At 40.4% G+C, this 17,551-nt stretch overlaps 1 protein-coding gene across 1 annotated transcript in view; it reads left to right on the forward strand.

Moving 5' to 3' along the window:
* LOC100344331 (mitochondrial adenyl nucleotide antiporter SLC25A24) overlaps positions 1 to 17,551 on the forward strand; it is a 55,745-nt gene that overhangs the window by 19,318 nt on the left and 18,876 nt on the right. The window contains exons 4-8 of the mRNA XM_089299392.1: positions 4,109 to 4,220; positions 5,240 to 5,395; positions 7,518 to 7,670; positions 12,205 to 12,312; positions 15,510 to 15,677. Of these exons, the coding sequence (XP_089155518.1) occupies positions 4,109 to 4,220; positions 5,240 to 5,395; positions 7,518 to 7,670; positions 12,205 to 12,312; positions 15,510 to 15,677 (697 nt within the window). The remainder of the gene's footprint in view (positions 1 to 4,108; positions 4,221 to 5,239; positions 5,396 to 7,517; positions 7,671 to 12,204; positions 12,313 to 15,509; positions 15,678 to 17,551) is intronic.

Below are 17,551 nucleotides of genomic sequence, written 5' to 3' on the forward strand. Positions count from 1 at the left end.
CTTTTGAGAAGTATCTATTCAGATCCTTTGCCCATTTATCAACTGAATCATTTAATGTTTTCTTAGTTTATTAATTCCTGAATAATATTCTAGATATTAATCCTTTTTGCATGAATAGTTCACAAATATTTTTTCCTATATTGTTGGTTGTCTCTTCCCTCTGTTGATTGTTTTCTGTGCAGAAGCTTCTTAGTTTGATATAATCCCATTTGATTTTTGCTTTTGATGTGCATGCTTTTTTTTTTTTTTTTGACAGGCAGAGTGGATAGTGAGAGAGACAGAGAGACAGAGAGACAGAGAGAAAGGTCTTCCTTTTTGCCGTTGGTTCACCCTCCAATGGCCGCCGTGGCCAGCGCGCTGCGACCGGCACATCGCGCTGATCCGAAGCCAGGAGCCAGATGCTTCCCCTAGTCTCCCAAAGACTTGGGCCATCCTCCACTGCACTCCTGTGGCATAGCAGAGAGCTGGCCTGGAAGAGGGGCAACTGGGACAGAATCCGGTGCCCCGACCAGGACTAGAATCTGGTGTGCCGGCGCTGCAAGGCAGAGGATTAGCCTGTTGAGCCGTGGCGCCATCCCAATGTGCATGCTTTTGAAAACTCTTTTTAAAAGTCTTGGCTATACCAATATCTTGAAATGTTTTCTCTATGGTTTCTTCTAATAGTTTCATAGTCTCAAGTCTTACATTTAGATCTTTGATCCCTTTTTTTTATATAGGGTGAGAGATAGGGGTAGGAGAGTTCAATCTTCTGCATATCCAGTTTTCACAGCACCATTTATTGAAAAGACTGTCCTTTTTCCAGTGTATGTTTTTGGTACCTTCATCAAAGATCAGTTGGCTGTAGATATGTGGATTAATTTCTAGGGTCTGTATATTGTTCCTTTGGTCTATGTGTTTTTGTGCAGTAACATGCTGTGTTTGTTATAATAGTACTGTAGCATGTCTTGAAATTTGGTATGATACACAGCAGACCCTAGAACGGCAGATGTCCTAAACAGCACTCTGGGCTCAGAATCAGCCCTTAAGGCATGCGGATCCGGCTGAAAAGCCCATGAGAGTATTTCAGGCATGGAAAGCCAAGACACTCTGGGGAAAAAAAAAACCTAAATGAAAGATCTCCGTGAGTGAGATCCCAGTGGAAAGAACGGGTCATCAAAGAAGGAGGTACCTTTCTCTGAAGGGAGGAGAGAACTTCCACTTTGACCATGGCCTTGTCTAAATATGATCAGAGTTGGTGAACTCAGGGGGCTTTCATAGCCTTGGCAGCTCATGACAAGAGCCTAGGGTGATTACTGATGCCATAAACAAGAGTGTCAATTTGTTAAGTCAACAATAGGAGTCACTGTGCACTTACTCCTCATGTAGGATCTCTGTCCTTAGTGTGCTGTACATTGAGATTTAATGCTATAACTAGTACTCAAACAGTATTTTTCACTTTATATTTCTGTGTGGGAGCAAACTGTTGAAATCTTTACTTAATATATGCTAAACTGATCTTCTGTATATAAAGAGAATCGAAAATGAATCATGATGTGAATGGAAGGGGAGAGGGAGCGTGAGATGGGAGGGTTGCGGGTGGGAGGGAAGTTATGGGTGGGGAAGCCATTGTAATCCATAAGCTGTACTTTGGAAATTTATATTCATTAAATAAAAGTAAAAAAAAAAGATTAAAAAAAAAAGAAATTTGGTATGATAATGCTTCCTGGCTTGTTCTTTTTGTTCAAGTTTGCTTTGACTGTTGAGGGTCTTTTGTACTTCCCTGTGAATTTTAAGGATCTTTTTTCCTAATTCTGTGAAGAATATATCAGTATTTTAATGGAGATTGCACTGAATCTGTAAATTAATTTTTTTTTTTTGACAGGCAGAGTGGACAGTGAGAGAGAGAGACAGAGAGAAAGGTCTTCCTTTGCCGTTGGTTCACCCTCCAATGGCCGCCGCGGCCGGCGCACCGCGCTGATCGATGGCAGGAGCCAGGAGCTAGGTGCTTTTCCTGGTCTCCCATGGGGTGCAGGGCCCAAGAACTTGGGCCATCCTCCACTGCACTCCCTGGCCACAGCAGAGGGCTGGCCTGGAAGAGGGGCAACCGGGACAGAATCCGGCGCCCCGACCGGGACTAGAACCCAGTGTGCCGGCGCCCCAAGGCGGAGGATTAGCCTAGTGAGCCGCGGCGCCGGCCTGTAAATTAATTTTAGTAACTGATATTTTAGTAATATTAATTCTTAGAATCTATGAAAATGGAAGATCTTTCTATTTTTTGGTGTTTTTCTCAATTTCTTTTATGAGCTTTTTGTAATTTTTACTGTGGTCTTCCATATTCTTGGTTAAATTTATTCCAAGGTGGTTTTTTTTTTGTAACTACTGTAAATGTGATTGATCTTATAATTTCTTTCTCTGTGAGTTTATTATTGGTATATAAAAATTCTGATTTCTCTATTTTTATATTCTACAACTTTAATGAATATACTTATCAATTGCTTTAGGTTTCTGTCTCTCTAGAATTATGTCATCTGCAAGCAGGGATAATTTGACTTCTCCCTTTCCTCTTTGTGTACTTTTATTTGTGTCTCTTTCCTAATTGCTGTGGCTAAAACTTCTAGTACTATATTTAATAAGAGCTGTGAAAGTGGACTGCTTCCAGATCTTAGAGGAAATGTTGTTATAGGTTTTACCTATTCAATACGATATTAGCTGTAGATTTTTTGTATGTAGCCTTTATTATGTTGAGGCATATTCTTTCTATACCTAATTTTTCAGTGTTTGTTTTTAAAATCATATATAGATATATAGATATTTAATTTTATTGAATGCTTTTTCTGTGTCTATTGAGGTGATCACATGATTTTTGTCCTTAATTCTGTTGACAGATATATATTTCATTTATTGATTTTTGTATGTTGAACCAGCCTTGAATTCCCTGAGATAAATCTCACTAGATTATGATGAATACTCTTGTTTTGTGTTGTTGGAAATATATTTTTTTAAAAGATGTGACTGCTTGAACACTCATGTTTTGGGGCAAAATAGGGAATGGCATGGCCTGAGAGTGAGAGTCAGGATGATTTGGTGCAATACTTAGCAGTAGTTGCCAAAGAAAATGAGAAAAGAATGGACTGAGATGAGAATCTAAAATTTTGGAAGCAAAATATAAAACATTGTATTTCACTATATTTTGTCAAATTCTTAATTTTATTTGGGGATTTGAGAAATTCTTTGAGAGTTCTTAATTGGTTTGAACTTTTTATATTAATGGAAATTATGTTTTCATGGAAATTTAGTCTTCTTTTGATATTTTTCATATTTGATCTTTATGAATGTTCCCTTCATCAGAAATGGAAATTGCCTTTGGAGATCCATAGCCAGGGGTAATTATTCACTACTGAATATATACTTGAAAAGTTAAAAGATGTTAAAAGATGATGTTATATGACAGAAAAGAGAAATGTTTAAGAAGAAATACAAGGGCCGGTGCGTTGGCTCACTAGGCTAATCCTCCGCCTTGCGGCGCCGGCACACCGGGTTCTAGTCCCGGTTGGGGCGCCAGATTCTGCCCCGGTTGCCCCTCTTCCAGGCCAGCTCTCTGCTGTGGCCAGGGAGTGCAGTGGAGGATGGCCCAAGTACTTGGGCCCTGCACCCCATGGGAGACCAGGATAAGTACCTGGCTCCTGCCATTGGATCAGCGCGGTGCGCCGGCCGCAGCGCACCGGCCATGGCGGCCATGGCGGCCATTGGGGGCTGAACCAACGGCAAAGGAAGACCTTTCTCTCTGTCTCTCTCTCTCACTGTCCACTCTGCCTGTCCAGAAAAAAAAAAAAAAAGAAGACATACAAGAATATTGTCATGCAGTAATACTGGCTTCCAGTTCTGTAGTTCTTTATAATTTATAAGGCCATTGTACTTAGAACCTCATTTTACACTTTAATAGCTCTGTGTTGAAGGACTTATTCCCATAGAAATAGATGTTAGGTGGATTCTGTATCAGAAAAATAACAATGAGAAGAGTTCAACTATAGCCACAAATTTCTGACATTAAGAATAGAAGATGTCATTGTGATGATTTCTCTGAAGTTTATTGATTATAATTAATTATATTCTTTTAAAAAACATACAGCATGGACATTGATGGGTCACTGACAGTGGACTGGAATGAATGGAGGAAGTATTTTTTATTTAAACCTGAAAGAAATGTTGAAGAAATTGCCCATCACTGGAACCGTTTTACTGTAAGTGACCTTTTTTTTACTGTTTTATGCTATGAGTCATGGTTATAAAAGTGTAGTGAATTATCAACTGTTAGAAAAGTAGGAGGCCAGAAAATCATCTAGTGAGGTATTGCTGATTGAAGGAGTGACACTATGCAACGTTATTTCCTCAGAAATTTGTATGATACCAAGAAAGAACTGGCACATAATATCTACTTCAACCAAAGGTTCAATTTGCAAAAGACACCCATTTATTGAGAATAACTACATACTTAAGAGTCGATGACTGCTATTTAGCACCATCATTCTTTATTGGAGTTGACTATTTACCTCCCTGTAAGTAGGAACTGTGAATTGCTGCTTGCTGTGTCTTGCAGTACTTTCCCAGGAAATATTTTTTGGATGAATGAACAAGTCAAAAATCGGAAGTCTCTTGAAAGAGTGGCAAACTTCATTTTTATAGATATAACACAGTCTGCTTTGTTCTTGTCCCCAACAACACTTAGTGATATATGCTTCCTAATTTCTTAAAATTCTCAAGGTTTCTTAAAATTTTTGCCTGGCAATTCAAGTTATAATCTACACTGTTCTTCAGTATCTCATGATTTATTTATGTATATCTTTCTATAACTCTCTGAAGTAGGGATTATTATTTCTATGTTATGAAAGAGAAAGCCACGGCAGAGAGAGGTTAAGTATAACACCTAAGATCATGAGCTGTAAACCATATTGCCTGATTAAGTTTCTCAGTGCTGCTACTTATTATCCCCGTGACACTGAGGACCTTGCTAAACCTTTCTAAGCCTCACTTTTTCTAGTGATACTGATGATATAATATTACTTGTTGCATGTGAGGATCTATGAGGCAATCCATGTGAGCCACTGAACAAATGCTTGCAATCATGACAAATAATTTTTAATTAAAAATGGTGCAGAGTTCTAACTGGTTAATGCACAGATTATCTGAGATAAGATAAGCATGTTAAATAAGGAGATAGAATTTTCATTGTGATCATCTAATTATTATTTTATTTTAATAGGGAATTGATATGGGAGATAGATGGACTTTCCATCATTTCATTGATGAAGAAAGAAAATCCGGTCTGCTATGGAAGTATCTGTGGGCTGGGGGCATAGCTGGGGCTTGTGCGCGAACATGTACAGCACCTTTAGATCGTCTGAAAACCTTAATGCAGGTATGTGGCATAGTTTGTGTGTATGCTTTCATGTAATTGAATAATACTTGATGCTTTTCAAACTAAGGATTTCAGAGGTGCTAATGTTCTTCTTTGGTAGCCTCATGTGCAAACTACTAATAACTTTCTAGACTCAAAGCTGCTGACCACCTGATGGTATAAAAATCAAATAATACCATGTTCTCATCTATATGCATTTTGGAGTTTAGTGCTAGATTTCTAAATAAATAATGAAAATAGTCTAAGAATCTAGCACTAGCATTTTAGGGAGGGCCAAATTAGGCAAGTTCCTTATTTTTGGAGGGGATGGTGATGAATCCAGACCATCCTCTGATTCCCTTCATGACATGGAAATTGTAACACCAGGATACACAGACTGGTCAAAAGTTGCACTCACTCTTTATTCTTCATAAAAAGCAAAGTTCTGTAGGTGGAAAGTCTTCAATTGTCTGAAAGGTTTTGTGGTCCCTTTGAAGATAGGGCAGGCCATAGAGAGGCTGCCTGAGCCTGGTGACCATGTCCCAGTTGGTCCAACTGTGTGACTGTAATAAGGGGAGCTGGGTCTCTAAATGTCTCATTGTTCTACGCAGGACAGAAATTAGGAGCATAGGACAACATTCAGTTCTTATCTCTTTTTACCTTTTTGAGCCATCAAGGAACTTTTTTTTTCCTGTAATTTTATAGAAACCTACAAAGCAAGCAAGCATACCTGGCTTCTGGTGTTCTGAAGTCAAAGCAGGAGAAAAGAACAAAATACCTTCTATCTGTGACTATTTTTTCATAGAATCCACTTGTTCTCAGCCCTGTGCCTCACTGAATTCTCTTTATTTTTAAGCCACTTTTGTATCTTCTGTTAATGGACTGTATTTTTGTTGTTGTTGTCTTCACTCACAGCCTGGATCATGTTGTTTTGGGCTTAAATATATATATGTATATATGTATGTATATATATATATGTATGCATATATGTATATATGTATATGTACTTCCATATATATATCTATATAAATATTTATTTATTTATTCATGTATTTGAAACTCAGAGTTAGAGAGGGAGAGACATAGAGTTCTTTTATCTGCTGATTTATTCCCCAGATGGCCACAATGGCTAGGGCTGAGGCATGTTGAAGCCAGGAGCCAGGAGCTTCATTCAGATATCCCACATGGGTAGCAGGGGCCCAAACACTTGAGCCATTCTCCCCTGCTTTTCCCAGGCCATTAGCAGGGAGCTGGATTGGAAGTGGAGCAGCCAGGACAGGAATTCCCACCCATGTGGAATGCCGGTGTTGCAGGTGGTGGCTTTACCCGTTATGCCACAATGGGGCCCCTGGGATTAATATTTGTATTTTATTTTATTTGAAAGATAGAATGAGAGAGAGATAGGGAGGGAGAGAGAGAGAGACAAAGAGACAGAGAGAGAGAGAGAGAGATCTTCCATCTGCTGGTTCACTCCCCAAATGGTTGCAACAGTGGTGGCTAGGCCAGGCCAAAGAAGAGTGGGAAGGAAACCAAGTAGTTGGGCCATTGTCTGCTGACTCCTGCTCACTTTAGCAGGAAGGTTGATCGGAAGTGTGAAGTAGCTGGTACTTGAACAAGGCACTCCGACATGGGATGTGGGCATTCCAAGGCAGGTTTAAGTGGGGTGTCATAATGCCACCCCTGGGCTTAATTTTTTTTTTTGCCATACTCATTATATTCAACGTACAGGGCACATTCTCTGATGTCCTCTCAAGGAGCTTTTCACTGCTCACAGGGACCATACTGATCATACTGATTAAAAGCTGGCAGCCACTATTAGCAATCAATTCTCTGAGTTTCAGTAGCTTTAAGTTTCCAGAAATGTTGCTTCCCAGATTGTTCTCTTGAAATGTATACTGGTTCACTCTTTTCACTGAAGGAGGACTATTTGCCATGACCTTGGAGAGCAGGAAAGAAACCGTGTCCATGGCATGTTCCTGTCTATGGCGTGTTCATCTCTGCCCTGTACCTCCCTGAGCTCTGTATGGAGCAAAACAAACCAGAGCCACTTACCATAGTTTTGGACCTTTAACTCTTTCCTGCCTGAGATTTTCGAAGTTCAAATACTATTGAGAGTTTCAAAGTTCTTCCTTTCCTTTTAAAGGCTCAGAGTTTAGAAACAAAGAATGTGAGGATGGTGAGTCGTTTAATGGAGATGGTGAAAGAGGGTGGAGTCGTTTCCTTGTGGAGAGGAAATGGTGTGAATGTCCTCAAGATTGCTCCTGAAACAGCTCTTAAGGTCTGGTCATATGAACAGGTAAAGCTGTGTAAGCCTGCAACAGTCAGTAACAAGGAAAAGTCATTACTTTTTACTTTAAAAAAAAATCGCTTCAGAGGATTACAATGTAAATGGAAAGAGTTATTAAGGTCTATATTGAAATATCATGACAATGTTATATTGTTATACTCATATTATCTTTGCTATATAGTTATAAATTTACTTTCTCTCAGTACTGTTTTTTAAAAAAGTTGTTAAAAATACGTTTTGAGAAAGAGAGAGAGAGAGAACTTCCATTGATTCATTTCTCAAATGCCTGCAATGGACCCCATCAGGGGCTGAACCTGGGAATAGGAACTCAGTGCTAATCTCCTAATGGATGGCAGGAACCCCATCACTTGAGCCATTGCGCTGCCTCCCAGGGTCCCCATGGCAGGAAGCTGGAGTCATGAGCAGAGCTGGTATGGAACCCAGATCCTGGGACGTGGAATGTGGGCATCTTTAGCTGTTAGGCCAAATGCCCATGCCAAGCATTCCTTCTTTTTGGTTTTACTGTTTCCTCAATAACAGAGATTTTAGGGATTTGCTCACGTACAGGGAAACTTCACAGTAGTATACTAAATTCACTCAATTCTAACAGGAATTGGTGGAATCAAGGAAGCTGAAATGAAGAAGTGGGCAGAGGAGGGCTTTAGAGATTACAGATTTGTATTTGACATTGAATTCTGACATGTTCTAGCTGTGTGGACTTGGACAAGTTCACTGAACTTGTTCTATGAGCAAGTTCTCTCTCTGACAAGTTCTGTGAACTTCAGTTGTCTCATCCATAAAATGTAGAAAATAGGGGTGGGCATTTAGCCTAGCAGTTAAAATGCCCACATACCACATTTGAGTGTTTGGGTTGAATTCTTGACTCTAGCTTCTGACTCCAGTTTCCTGATGATGCGCACCCTGGGAGGCCATAGTAATGTCCCAAGTAATTGAGTTCCTGCCACTCACATGGGAGACCTGGATGGAGTTCCTGGCTCCTGGCTTTGGCATGCCATCTCTCCTTCCCCTGACCCCGACACTTTCCACACACACACTGTTGCAGGCATTTGAGGAGTGAATCAGCAAATCTGCATGTGATCTCTCTCTCTCTCTCTCTCTCTCTCTCTCACACACACACACACACACACTCCTCAAATACATTTTAAAAAGTGTGGAAAGTAATATCTATCTGGAAAATGGCCTGGTCACCTAGTAAACACTCAATAAACAGTGGTGACAAGTGTTACATATAGCATACCACGGGATGCTTTGGGAAAATGATACAGAGGAACCCAAACCTGGTTGAAGTGATAGAAAAGGCCTCTTTGAGGGGCTAACGTTTAACCTGAAACCTAGAGAGTAAGTGGAAAATTTCTAGTCAAAACAGAGAAAAGAATGCTCCAAGCAGAGGAGCGACATGCCCGAAGCCCTGACAGTAAAAGAGTAAGGCATGTTCAAGATACTGTAAGAAGCTCAGTTTCACCAATGTTCAGAGAGTGGATGAAAATGAGGCTGAGGAGGTATGGGGCAAAGTGAGGAAGGGGCAAAAGTCTGCAGGGAGATGAGGCAGGCCAGTGTGCAGTAACCAATGTAGGAGTCAAGAATAGGGTCAGTGGGGCTGGACAAGGGGACAGTGTCACAGGTACATAGGGAGTAGAATGGTTAGATTTTACCATAATTTATGTGGAATACAAGAGAAAAGATGTCAAGAATATACAGGGGGGCCAGCGCTGTGGCGTAGTGGGTAAAGCCACCACCTGCAGTGCCAGCTTCCCATATGGCTGCTCCACTTCCATTCCAGCTCTCTGCTGTGCCCTGGGAAAGCAGAAGATGACCCAAGTCCTTGGGCCCCTGCACCTGCATGGGAAGACCTGAAGGAAGCTCCTGGCTCCTGGCTTCGGATTGGCTCAGCTCTGGCCGTTGTGGCCATCTGGGGAGTGAACCAGTGGATGGAAGATCGCTTCTCTCTCTTTGCCTCTGCCTCTGCTTCTCTGTAGATCTGTGTTTCAAATAAATAAATAAATAAATAAATAAATAAATAAATAAATCGTTTTTTTTTAAAGAATATACTGAAATTTCCAGTTTGTTCAACTGTAGCCATTTGTTGTAATCAGGGAGGACCTGGGCAGGACTGCCATAGCACATGTACCAGATCCTCAGGGCAGCATTCACAGCATACAGTTCCGTCAATGGCATCCGTCCCTTAGAAAGATCACAGGAGTTTAAAAAAATATTTTCTTATTTATTTACACAGAGAGAGGGAGAGATAGATATAATCCATCCTCTGATTCACTCCCTGCAATGGTCAGGGCCATGCCAGGCAGAACCCAGGAGCCAGAAGCTTCATCCAGGTCTCCCACTTGGGTTGCAGGGGCCCAAATATTTGGATTATCTTTTACTGCTTTTCCCAAGCTATTAGCAGGGAGCTGAATCAGAAGTGGAGCAGCCGGTACATGAACTGATGCCCATATGGGATGCCATCATTGCAGGTAGTGATTTTTCCTGCTCTGCCACATGCCAGCCCGAGTTCACAAGATTCTTTTGTTGGGGGGAGACATGTGTTCAGTTTGGTGCTTGTGGAGCTTGAGGTGCTTTTATTAATTAGGAATCTTTAGGTAAAATACAGAAAATGGCTTACATTGTAAACAGAATTTAAATTCATTTATTTATTTGAAAGGTAGAGTTATACCCACACACACACACACACACACACACACACAGAATCTTCTGTCCACTGGTTCACTCCCCAAATGGCTACAATGGCTGAGGCTGGGCCAAGCTGAAACCAGGAGCCTGGCACTCCATCCAAGTCTCCCATATAGGTGCAAAGACCCAAGAACTTGGGCTGTCTTCTGCTTTCCAAGACACGTTGTTAGCAGGGAGCTGGGTCAGAAGAGGAGCAGCTGGGCTCCAAACCGGTGCCTTTATGGGATGATGGCATCACAGACTGTGGCTTAATCTGCAACAACACAATGCCAGCTAACAGGAGAGCTCAAAAGTGAGTGGACTTCTGATAAGGCTTCATTTAACAGTTCAACAATGTCACCAAAGATCACTAATGTACCTCTGCCCTCCCCGTTGCTTCTCTCTGGCTTCTGTTGAGTGGGCTATCTTAGTATTCTAAACCTTGCCCTCCTTGTGGCTGAAAAGTGACCTCAGGAAGCTTCGAGTATTTTGTGCTATTTTGTGTGTAGCAGGAGAGAGCTTACTGCCCTAGAAGTTCCCTCAGAAGAGCAAGGAAGCATCTATTGAGAAGTCTTTCCAAAACATTTCCTTGAGTGTCAGTGGCTCAGATTATGTCATAATGAGTGTATTCATCCTTGAACTGACCACCATGGCAGAGTGGTAAGACGTACTGACCTTGAGCAAGAAACTAAAATAAAGACCACAGAGCCAAGGAAACATTCTACTGAAAACCCATCCTGTAAGGAAAATGTATTGTAGTTAAACATGCACTGGTAATGACCAGCTCTTCAGTTTCCAGGTGGTAAGCATCTTACACGTCTGTTGCATTTACTCTTCACAACAATTCTGTAAAGTAGGAACTGCTGGTATTCTAGCACCCCAAATAGACAAGGTACTTGGCCTTTGATTTCCAGATAATGAAAATGAGTTACAGAGGTGATTTGGGGACCTTTCTAAGGAACAGATACCATTTATTTGAAAAGTGTCCTGTGAATGGGACCCTGGGATGTGTGACATGGCAGGAGTCATTAAGTAGCTTGTTCTGGATCACTCAGTAAGACCCATGCTAAGACTGAAACCTGGGTTTATTTGTCATGTCATGTTGCCTCATTAAAATTGGACACAATTGCCATCAGAATTTATCTGAGTCTCAGTTGTTTCCACCTAAATGGTTTCCATTCTCATATTAGTTCACAATAATAATGAACACTTTATGGATGCCTGCTATATACTGGATCTTATTTTAGGCAAAGAGGTACAAATATCTCTACTGTTAAGGCTGGTACCTTATATCTGATGTGCATGACTGTATTTAGGTACTTGATTATATATAGTATACTATTTATTTATTTGAAAAGGAGAGATAGGGAGAGAGAGAGAGAGAGAGAGAGAGAGAGAGATATGGATGGATGAGAGGACAGGAGGGGAGAGGAAAGAGGAGAAGAGAGAAGAGAGGAAAAGAGAAGAAAAAAAAAGAGATCTTCCATTTGTTGATTTACTCCCAAATACATGCAACAGTCAAGGCTATGCCAGGCTGAAGCCAGGAGCCAGGAACACACTCCAGGTCTCCCACATGGGTGACAGGGCCCTGAGTACTGGGTCTATCACCTGCTGTCTCCCCAGGGTACGCATTCATTGGAAGCTGGATTGGATGCAGAGGCGAGACTCCATCCCAGGCACTTTGGCATGGGATGTGGATTTCCCAAGTGGCAGCTTAACCTGCTGCACCACATTGCCCTCCCCTGCGTTGTGGTTTTTAACTACAATTAAATGCCCAAGTAGTCATTGATATTGAATAAGTTGTATGCCCTCTGAGGCTTCTGAGTACTGATACACCTTTGCCCTCTTGTTTGCACAGTATAAATTGTTTCTTAGTGAAGAAGGAGCCAAATTAGGAACTCTCCAGAAGCTTGTGTCTGGTTGTTTGGCTGGTGCTACTTCACTCTCATTTATATACCCGATGGAGGTAAGCACTGTTGAAGAAAATGTGATTTAACCGCATTTTAAAATGAAAATTATGGCTAAGTTTTTCTTTTCAGATGAGCTGCAATCCTCTTATCAGTGGTGGAAATCATACTGAGTAGGGAAAATCTATTGCTAGGGCAGTATCACCAGAGCCCTGATATCTAAGTTGGCACTTCTGTTCCTGCTTTGTATTTTCTTTTTCTGAGGGTGTGATATATATATATATATTTTTTTTTGACAGGCAGAGTGGACAGTGAGAGAGAGAGACAGAGAGAAAGGTCTTCCTTTGCTGTTGGTTCACCCTCCAATGGCCGCCGCGGCCGGCGCACTGTGGCCGGCGCACCGCGCTGATCCGATGGCAGGAGCCAGGAGCCAGGAGCCAGGTGCTTTTCCTGGTCTCCCATGGGGTGCAGGGCCCAAGCACCTGGGCCATCCTCCACTGCACTCCTTGGCCACAGCAGAGGGCTGGCCTGGAAGAGGGGCAACCGGGACAGAATCCGGCGCCCCGACCGGGACTAGAACCCGGTGTGCCGGCGCCGCTAGGCGGAGGATTAGCCTAGTGAGCCGCGGTGCCAGCCTGAGGGTGTGATATTTCTTTCCATATGATTGTCAGAATTGGTTGCCAAATTTCTTCAACAAAAAAAGTCCAGTTAAGATTTTGATTCTGATTGCACTGAATACATTTTGGATAGAAATGATAATTACAATATTGAATCTTCTCATCCAGGAAAGAAGTCTCTTGCTCTCTCTCTTGATCTTTTATTCTTTGATAGAGGTTTCAAATTTTCTCATGTATTTTGAGGCTTTTATATTACTAGATACTTTGTGATATTTATTATTGTTATTATCATATTCCAACATTTTTCCTAATGTTTATTGCTGGATTTTTATGTTTAACATGTTTCTAGCCATTTTGCATTATTCTCCTTAATTCTAGTAATCTGGAACTCTAAAGACTATCTTTTAATCTTCGTTTATCTGAAATTTCATCATGAAATGTTAAAATTTGGACCTTTTTTATTCAACTTACTTTGTTAATTTTGGGTATTTTCAATGAAAATACTTGCATTTTTCGAGTCCGGGGAAGTTTTTTGCTATTAAAGTTTAAATTATGTTTTTCTTCTTTGATATTTTTATACTCATTCTGTAACTCTTACTTCATGAATATCAGAATTACTGATGATATCCAAAAGCTCTTAAGTCTCTATTTTACACTTTCCCTTTCTGATTTATGTTCTTGGAAGAATTAATTGACTTGGTATGCAGGTCATGAACTTATTCCGTAACTGTTTCAGTGTTGCTCTTTAGCTGATTTGTTGAATTTGTTTAATTATGAAAATGTATTACATTTATAAACCTAGTTTCTTTTTAAGCCTAGTTTCAATATACTCTTAACTTCCTCTGAGGGGGACAGGCGTGGCTTTTGAGATACCAGCATCCTACCTCAGAGTGCCAGTTTGAGTCCTAGCTCCTCCATTTCCCACCTAGCTTCCTGCTAATGTGCCTGGGAAGCAGCAGGTGATGGCCCAAGTGTTTGGGTCCCTGCCACCCATACAAACTAATTTTTTTAAAGATTTATTTATTTATTTGAAAGTCAGAGTTACACAGAGAAAGGAGAGGCAGAGAGAAAGAGAGAGAGGTCTTCTATCAGATGGTTCACTCCCCAATTGGCCACAATGGCCGGAGCTGCGCCAATCTGAAGCCAGGAGCCAGGAGCTTCTTCCGGGTCTCCCACACAGGTGCAGGGAACCAAGGATTTACGCCATCTTCTGCTTTCCCAGCCCATAGCAGAGAGCTGGATGGGAAGTGGAGCAGCTGGGTCTCGAACCGGCTGCCATGTGGGATGCCAGTGCTTCAGACCAGGGCGTTAACCCACTGCACACAGTGCTGACCCCTAAGACTAATTTCTTATATTCAAGCAGAGGATACAGAAAATAAACAATGTACACTAGGAGTAAGTAAATCATACAGTATTTTAGAAAATAAAAAGTACTTTCTAAGCTGGTATGTGCTATGGAAAAAGAAAATAATAGAACAGTGTTTGGGGAAGCAGAGGTGCCTGGGGTATGGGAGTGGCAGTTTTAAAGAGGTTGGGTAAATTCATTGAGAGGCAAGGATGTGAAAAGAAATAAGGGAATAACCAGGAGGATGCCTGGGGCTGAGCATTGCAGGCACAGGACATGATACAGAGGCCCAACATGGGAATGTGTCTGGCTAGCTCAGAAGCTGGTGTGTGGAGCAAAAGTGTATATGGAGTTGTAGAGCATGAGGTTAGAGGATGGAAGGGGGCAGATCAGAGATCAGAGTAATTTCGCTTATTACCCTGGTGTTATGAGGAGCCACTGTAAGGTTTATAGTAGATCTGACTACAAGAAGATTGCCCTGGTTGCTGGATTGTGAATAGACTAGGTGATAAGGTTAAGACGTGATGGAACTTATTCAGGAAAAAGGCTGGTGCTTTACTCCACATGGTAACAGTATGGTTGCTGAGATTCCAGAAGATAGGACCAAGAGAATTTCCTAAGGAATTAGATGTAGGGTGTAAGAAAGAAGAGATAAGGATGATTTAAATTTTTAGTCTTGAGCAACGAAAGGATGGAGCTGTCTCAGTTAACTGCAAGTATAGCAGATTGAGAAGGAAGATGAAAAAGTCAGGTTTTAGAAATATTGACTAAAATATTCATTGACTTATATGGTAAATATTTTATAAAACTCTGTAGCCATTCACAAAGTTTGTGTATATATGTATATGAGTATATATGTAGATGTGACTAAAATCCTAATATTAGAGTTATTAGAAAACTGGGTTTTATAGGAGCTTTTCTTTTCAGTTCTTTATCTGAACCATGGCACAAAAGCTGTGGCTATACTCATGTGTAATTTGGACCAAAAAAAGAAAGACATCACTGAATTCAGACACTATCTTCCAATATAGTTAAATTCATAAGTTTAACAAAAGCATTTAACCACTATATTTGTAAAATACTCCTTTGGAAAACTAAAATATCCCAGGAAACAGTATAAAAATATATGCATATGTCATTGAAAATACAGTTTGACCTAAGATTATACTGTTTTTTTAAAAAAACTTTAATAATGAATGAACTCTGCAGCCCATAATTCAAATTTAGCTTAGTCCAAACTGCTGAGTTAGATAACTATCAATAATCTTATAACATTACTTCTTTTCACATTCAGGTTCTAAAAACTAATCTGGCCATAAGCAAAACTGGACAGTACTATGGGATGTTGGATTGTGCCAGGAAGATTTGGAAGCTCGAAAAGTTTCGAGGCTTCTACAGAGGCCTCATTCCTAGTCTTTTGGCTGTCATACCGTATGCAGGCGTAGATATTACTGCTAATGAGGTAAGTTTGTTTTCACGACAGGCTTACAATAGATTTATTAGACCTGAAAATACAATATATCTAAATGTTTATCAGCTCATACATCTAAGGCGGTTAGTAATGAGCATGTTATTCACAGTCAATTTCGCTAGCTGCCCATCCTCAGGAGTATGTGCTGGCTTCCTAAAAGCACTGTCCTCAGCCTCCCTTCCCTCCCTGCACCCAGGTCACTCTCCCTTGGTGACTCATCTGTTGCTGACTTTCAGTATAGCTGGTGCACCTGTACCAGACACTCACAGGTCTGCTTTTTAACTTACCATCTTGACCACCAAGAAGACAGAATGACATTGCCTGGCTTTCCAAAATTTTTCCTAATGTCTAAAGTCTGATTTGGTTCAAGGTGTTTTTGTTCTGGGTTTCCTTGTGAATGATTTTTGGTAATTCTGGTGATCTCTAAATCAATTATAGTCATTTGATTCTCCAAAATCAAACAAAGAAACAAAAAAAAGAGAAGAATAAAAGGGAAAAAGTAATACAAAAATAATTATAACCTATTTCCATGTTATTGGTATACAGTTTCACTTTAGGGATTTCCTGTCGCTGATTTTGATGGACTGTTGAACATGGCCATTCCTTATCTAACTCCCTCTGTCTTTGGTAGTCCTGAATACCTTCCACCCCGCCATACTTACTTCATTGATTGTCTTGATAACCTTGTCAAAAATCAGTTGACCATAACTGTAAGAGTTTATTTCTGGTTTCTCAATCCTATTCCACTCATCTACATACCAATTCTTATGCCAATACTTCACTCTTCTTGATTACTGTAGATTTGTACTAAGTTTTGAAGCTGGGTCCTGTGAAACCTGAAGAATGGTTTTTCATTTTTCAGCTCTTTTGGGTTTCTTACATTTCCATATGGACTTTAGGATCAACTGATTTTAGAAGTTTTAAAACAGTGGAAAAATATGAAATAATATTTCAATATGTTGGCAGAATAAGGGAAGTATGCTGTCATTCTAGGGAAAACTTAAGGATTCACTTAAGCTTTGATGATTATAAATTTCAAATGAGACAAATCATGATGGCTGTTTAGTTTTTCAGCAATGTTTGGCTGCAAGGGACTGAGTATGGAGTAAGCAGAGCTAGTTTTAAGCCAAGTGATTCTAATCATGCCAACACAATGAAGACAGAAAAAAGTAAACAGGAGGATTGTAAGGGAATAATAGGACCTATTTTTTGAGGTTTTATGAGTATTAAATTATGTGAAATGATTAGATATGCCCTTGCATGTGAAAAGTGCTATGTATATGTGAAATATCATCACCATCATCATGATAATCAATTTCTCCTCAGAGATACTATCTCTCTTTCCTGCTGAGGTTGACTATTTTACTTGACTCTTGATCCACATTTTTGCTCCATCAATATTCCCTTTTATCAGATGGTGATCACCTTCAGGTCTCTTTTGCAAAATTAAACATGGCAGACACAAGTTTTTTCTCTGTTACTCCATCAAGTGTCTACCATCAATTTTTCATTTGTTAACTTCCCTCCAAAGGATGTGAAGTATCATCTATACTTTATTTACTCTGTTTATTCTTTCCTTAACCTACTGTAGTCTGATTTCTAATCTTTGATCTGCTGTTGAAGACTTAAATAAAAGTCCTAAGTGAGTCTGACAATTAGCCAAGTTTGGGAGACATTAAATGAGGAAATCTTTAAAAGCAATGTATTAGTTTGCAAGGGCTGCCTTAACAAAATACCGCAGCCTGGTCAGCTTAAACAGCAGGAACTTCTTTTCTCACAGTTCTGGATGGCAGAATTCTTTTTTTTTTTTTTTTGACAGGCAGAGTGGACAGTGAGAGAGAGAGAGAGAGAGAGACAGGGAGAAA

Source organism: Oryctolagus cuniculus, chromosome 7 (assembly GCF_051225735.1).
Source record: "Oryctolagus cuniculus isolate XC-2025 breed Fujian yellow rabbit chromosome 7, ASM5122573v1, whole genome shotgun sequence".
Classification (NCBI taxonomy): Eukaryota; Metazoa; Chordata; class Mammalia; order Lagomorpha; family Leporidae; genus Oryctolagus; species Oryctolagus cuniculus.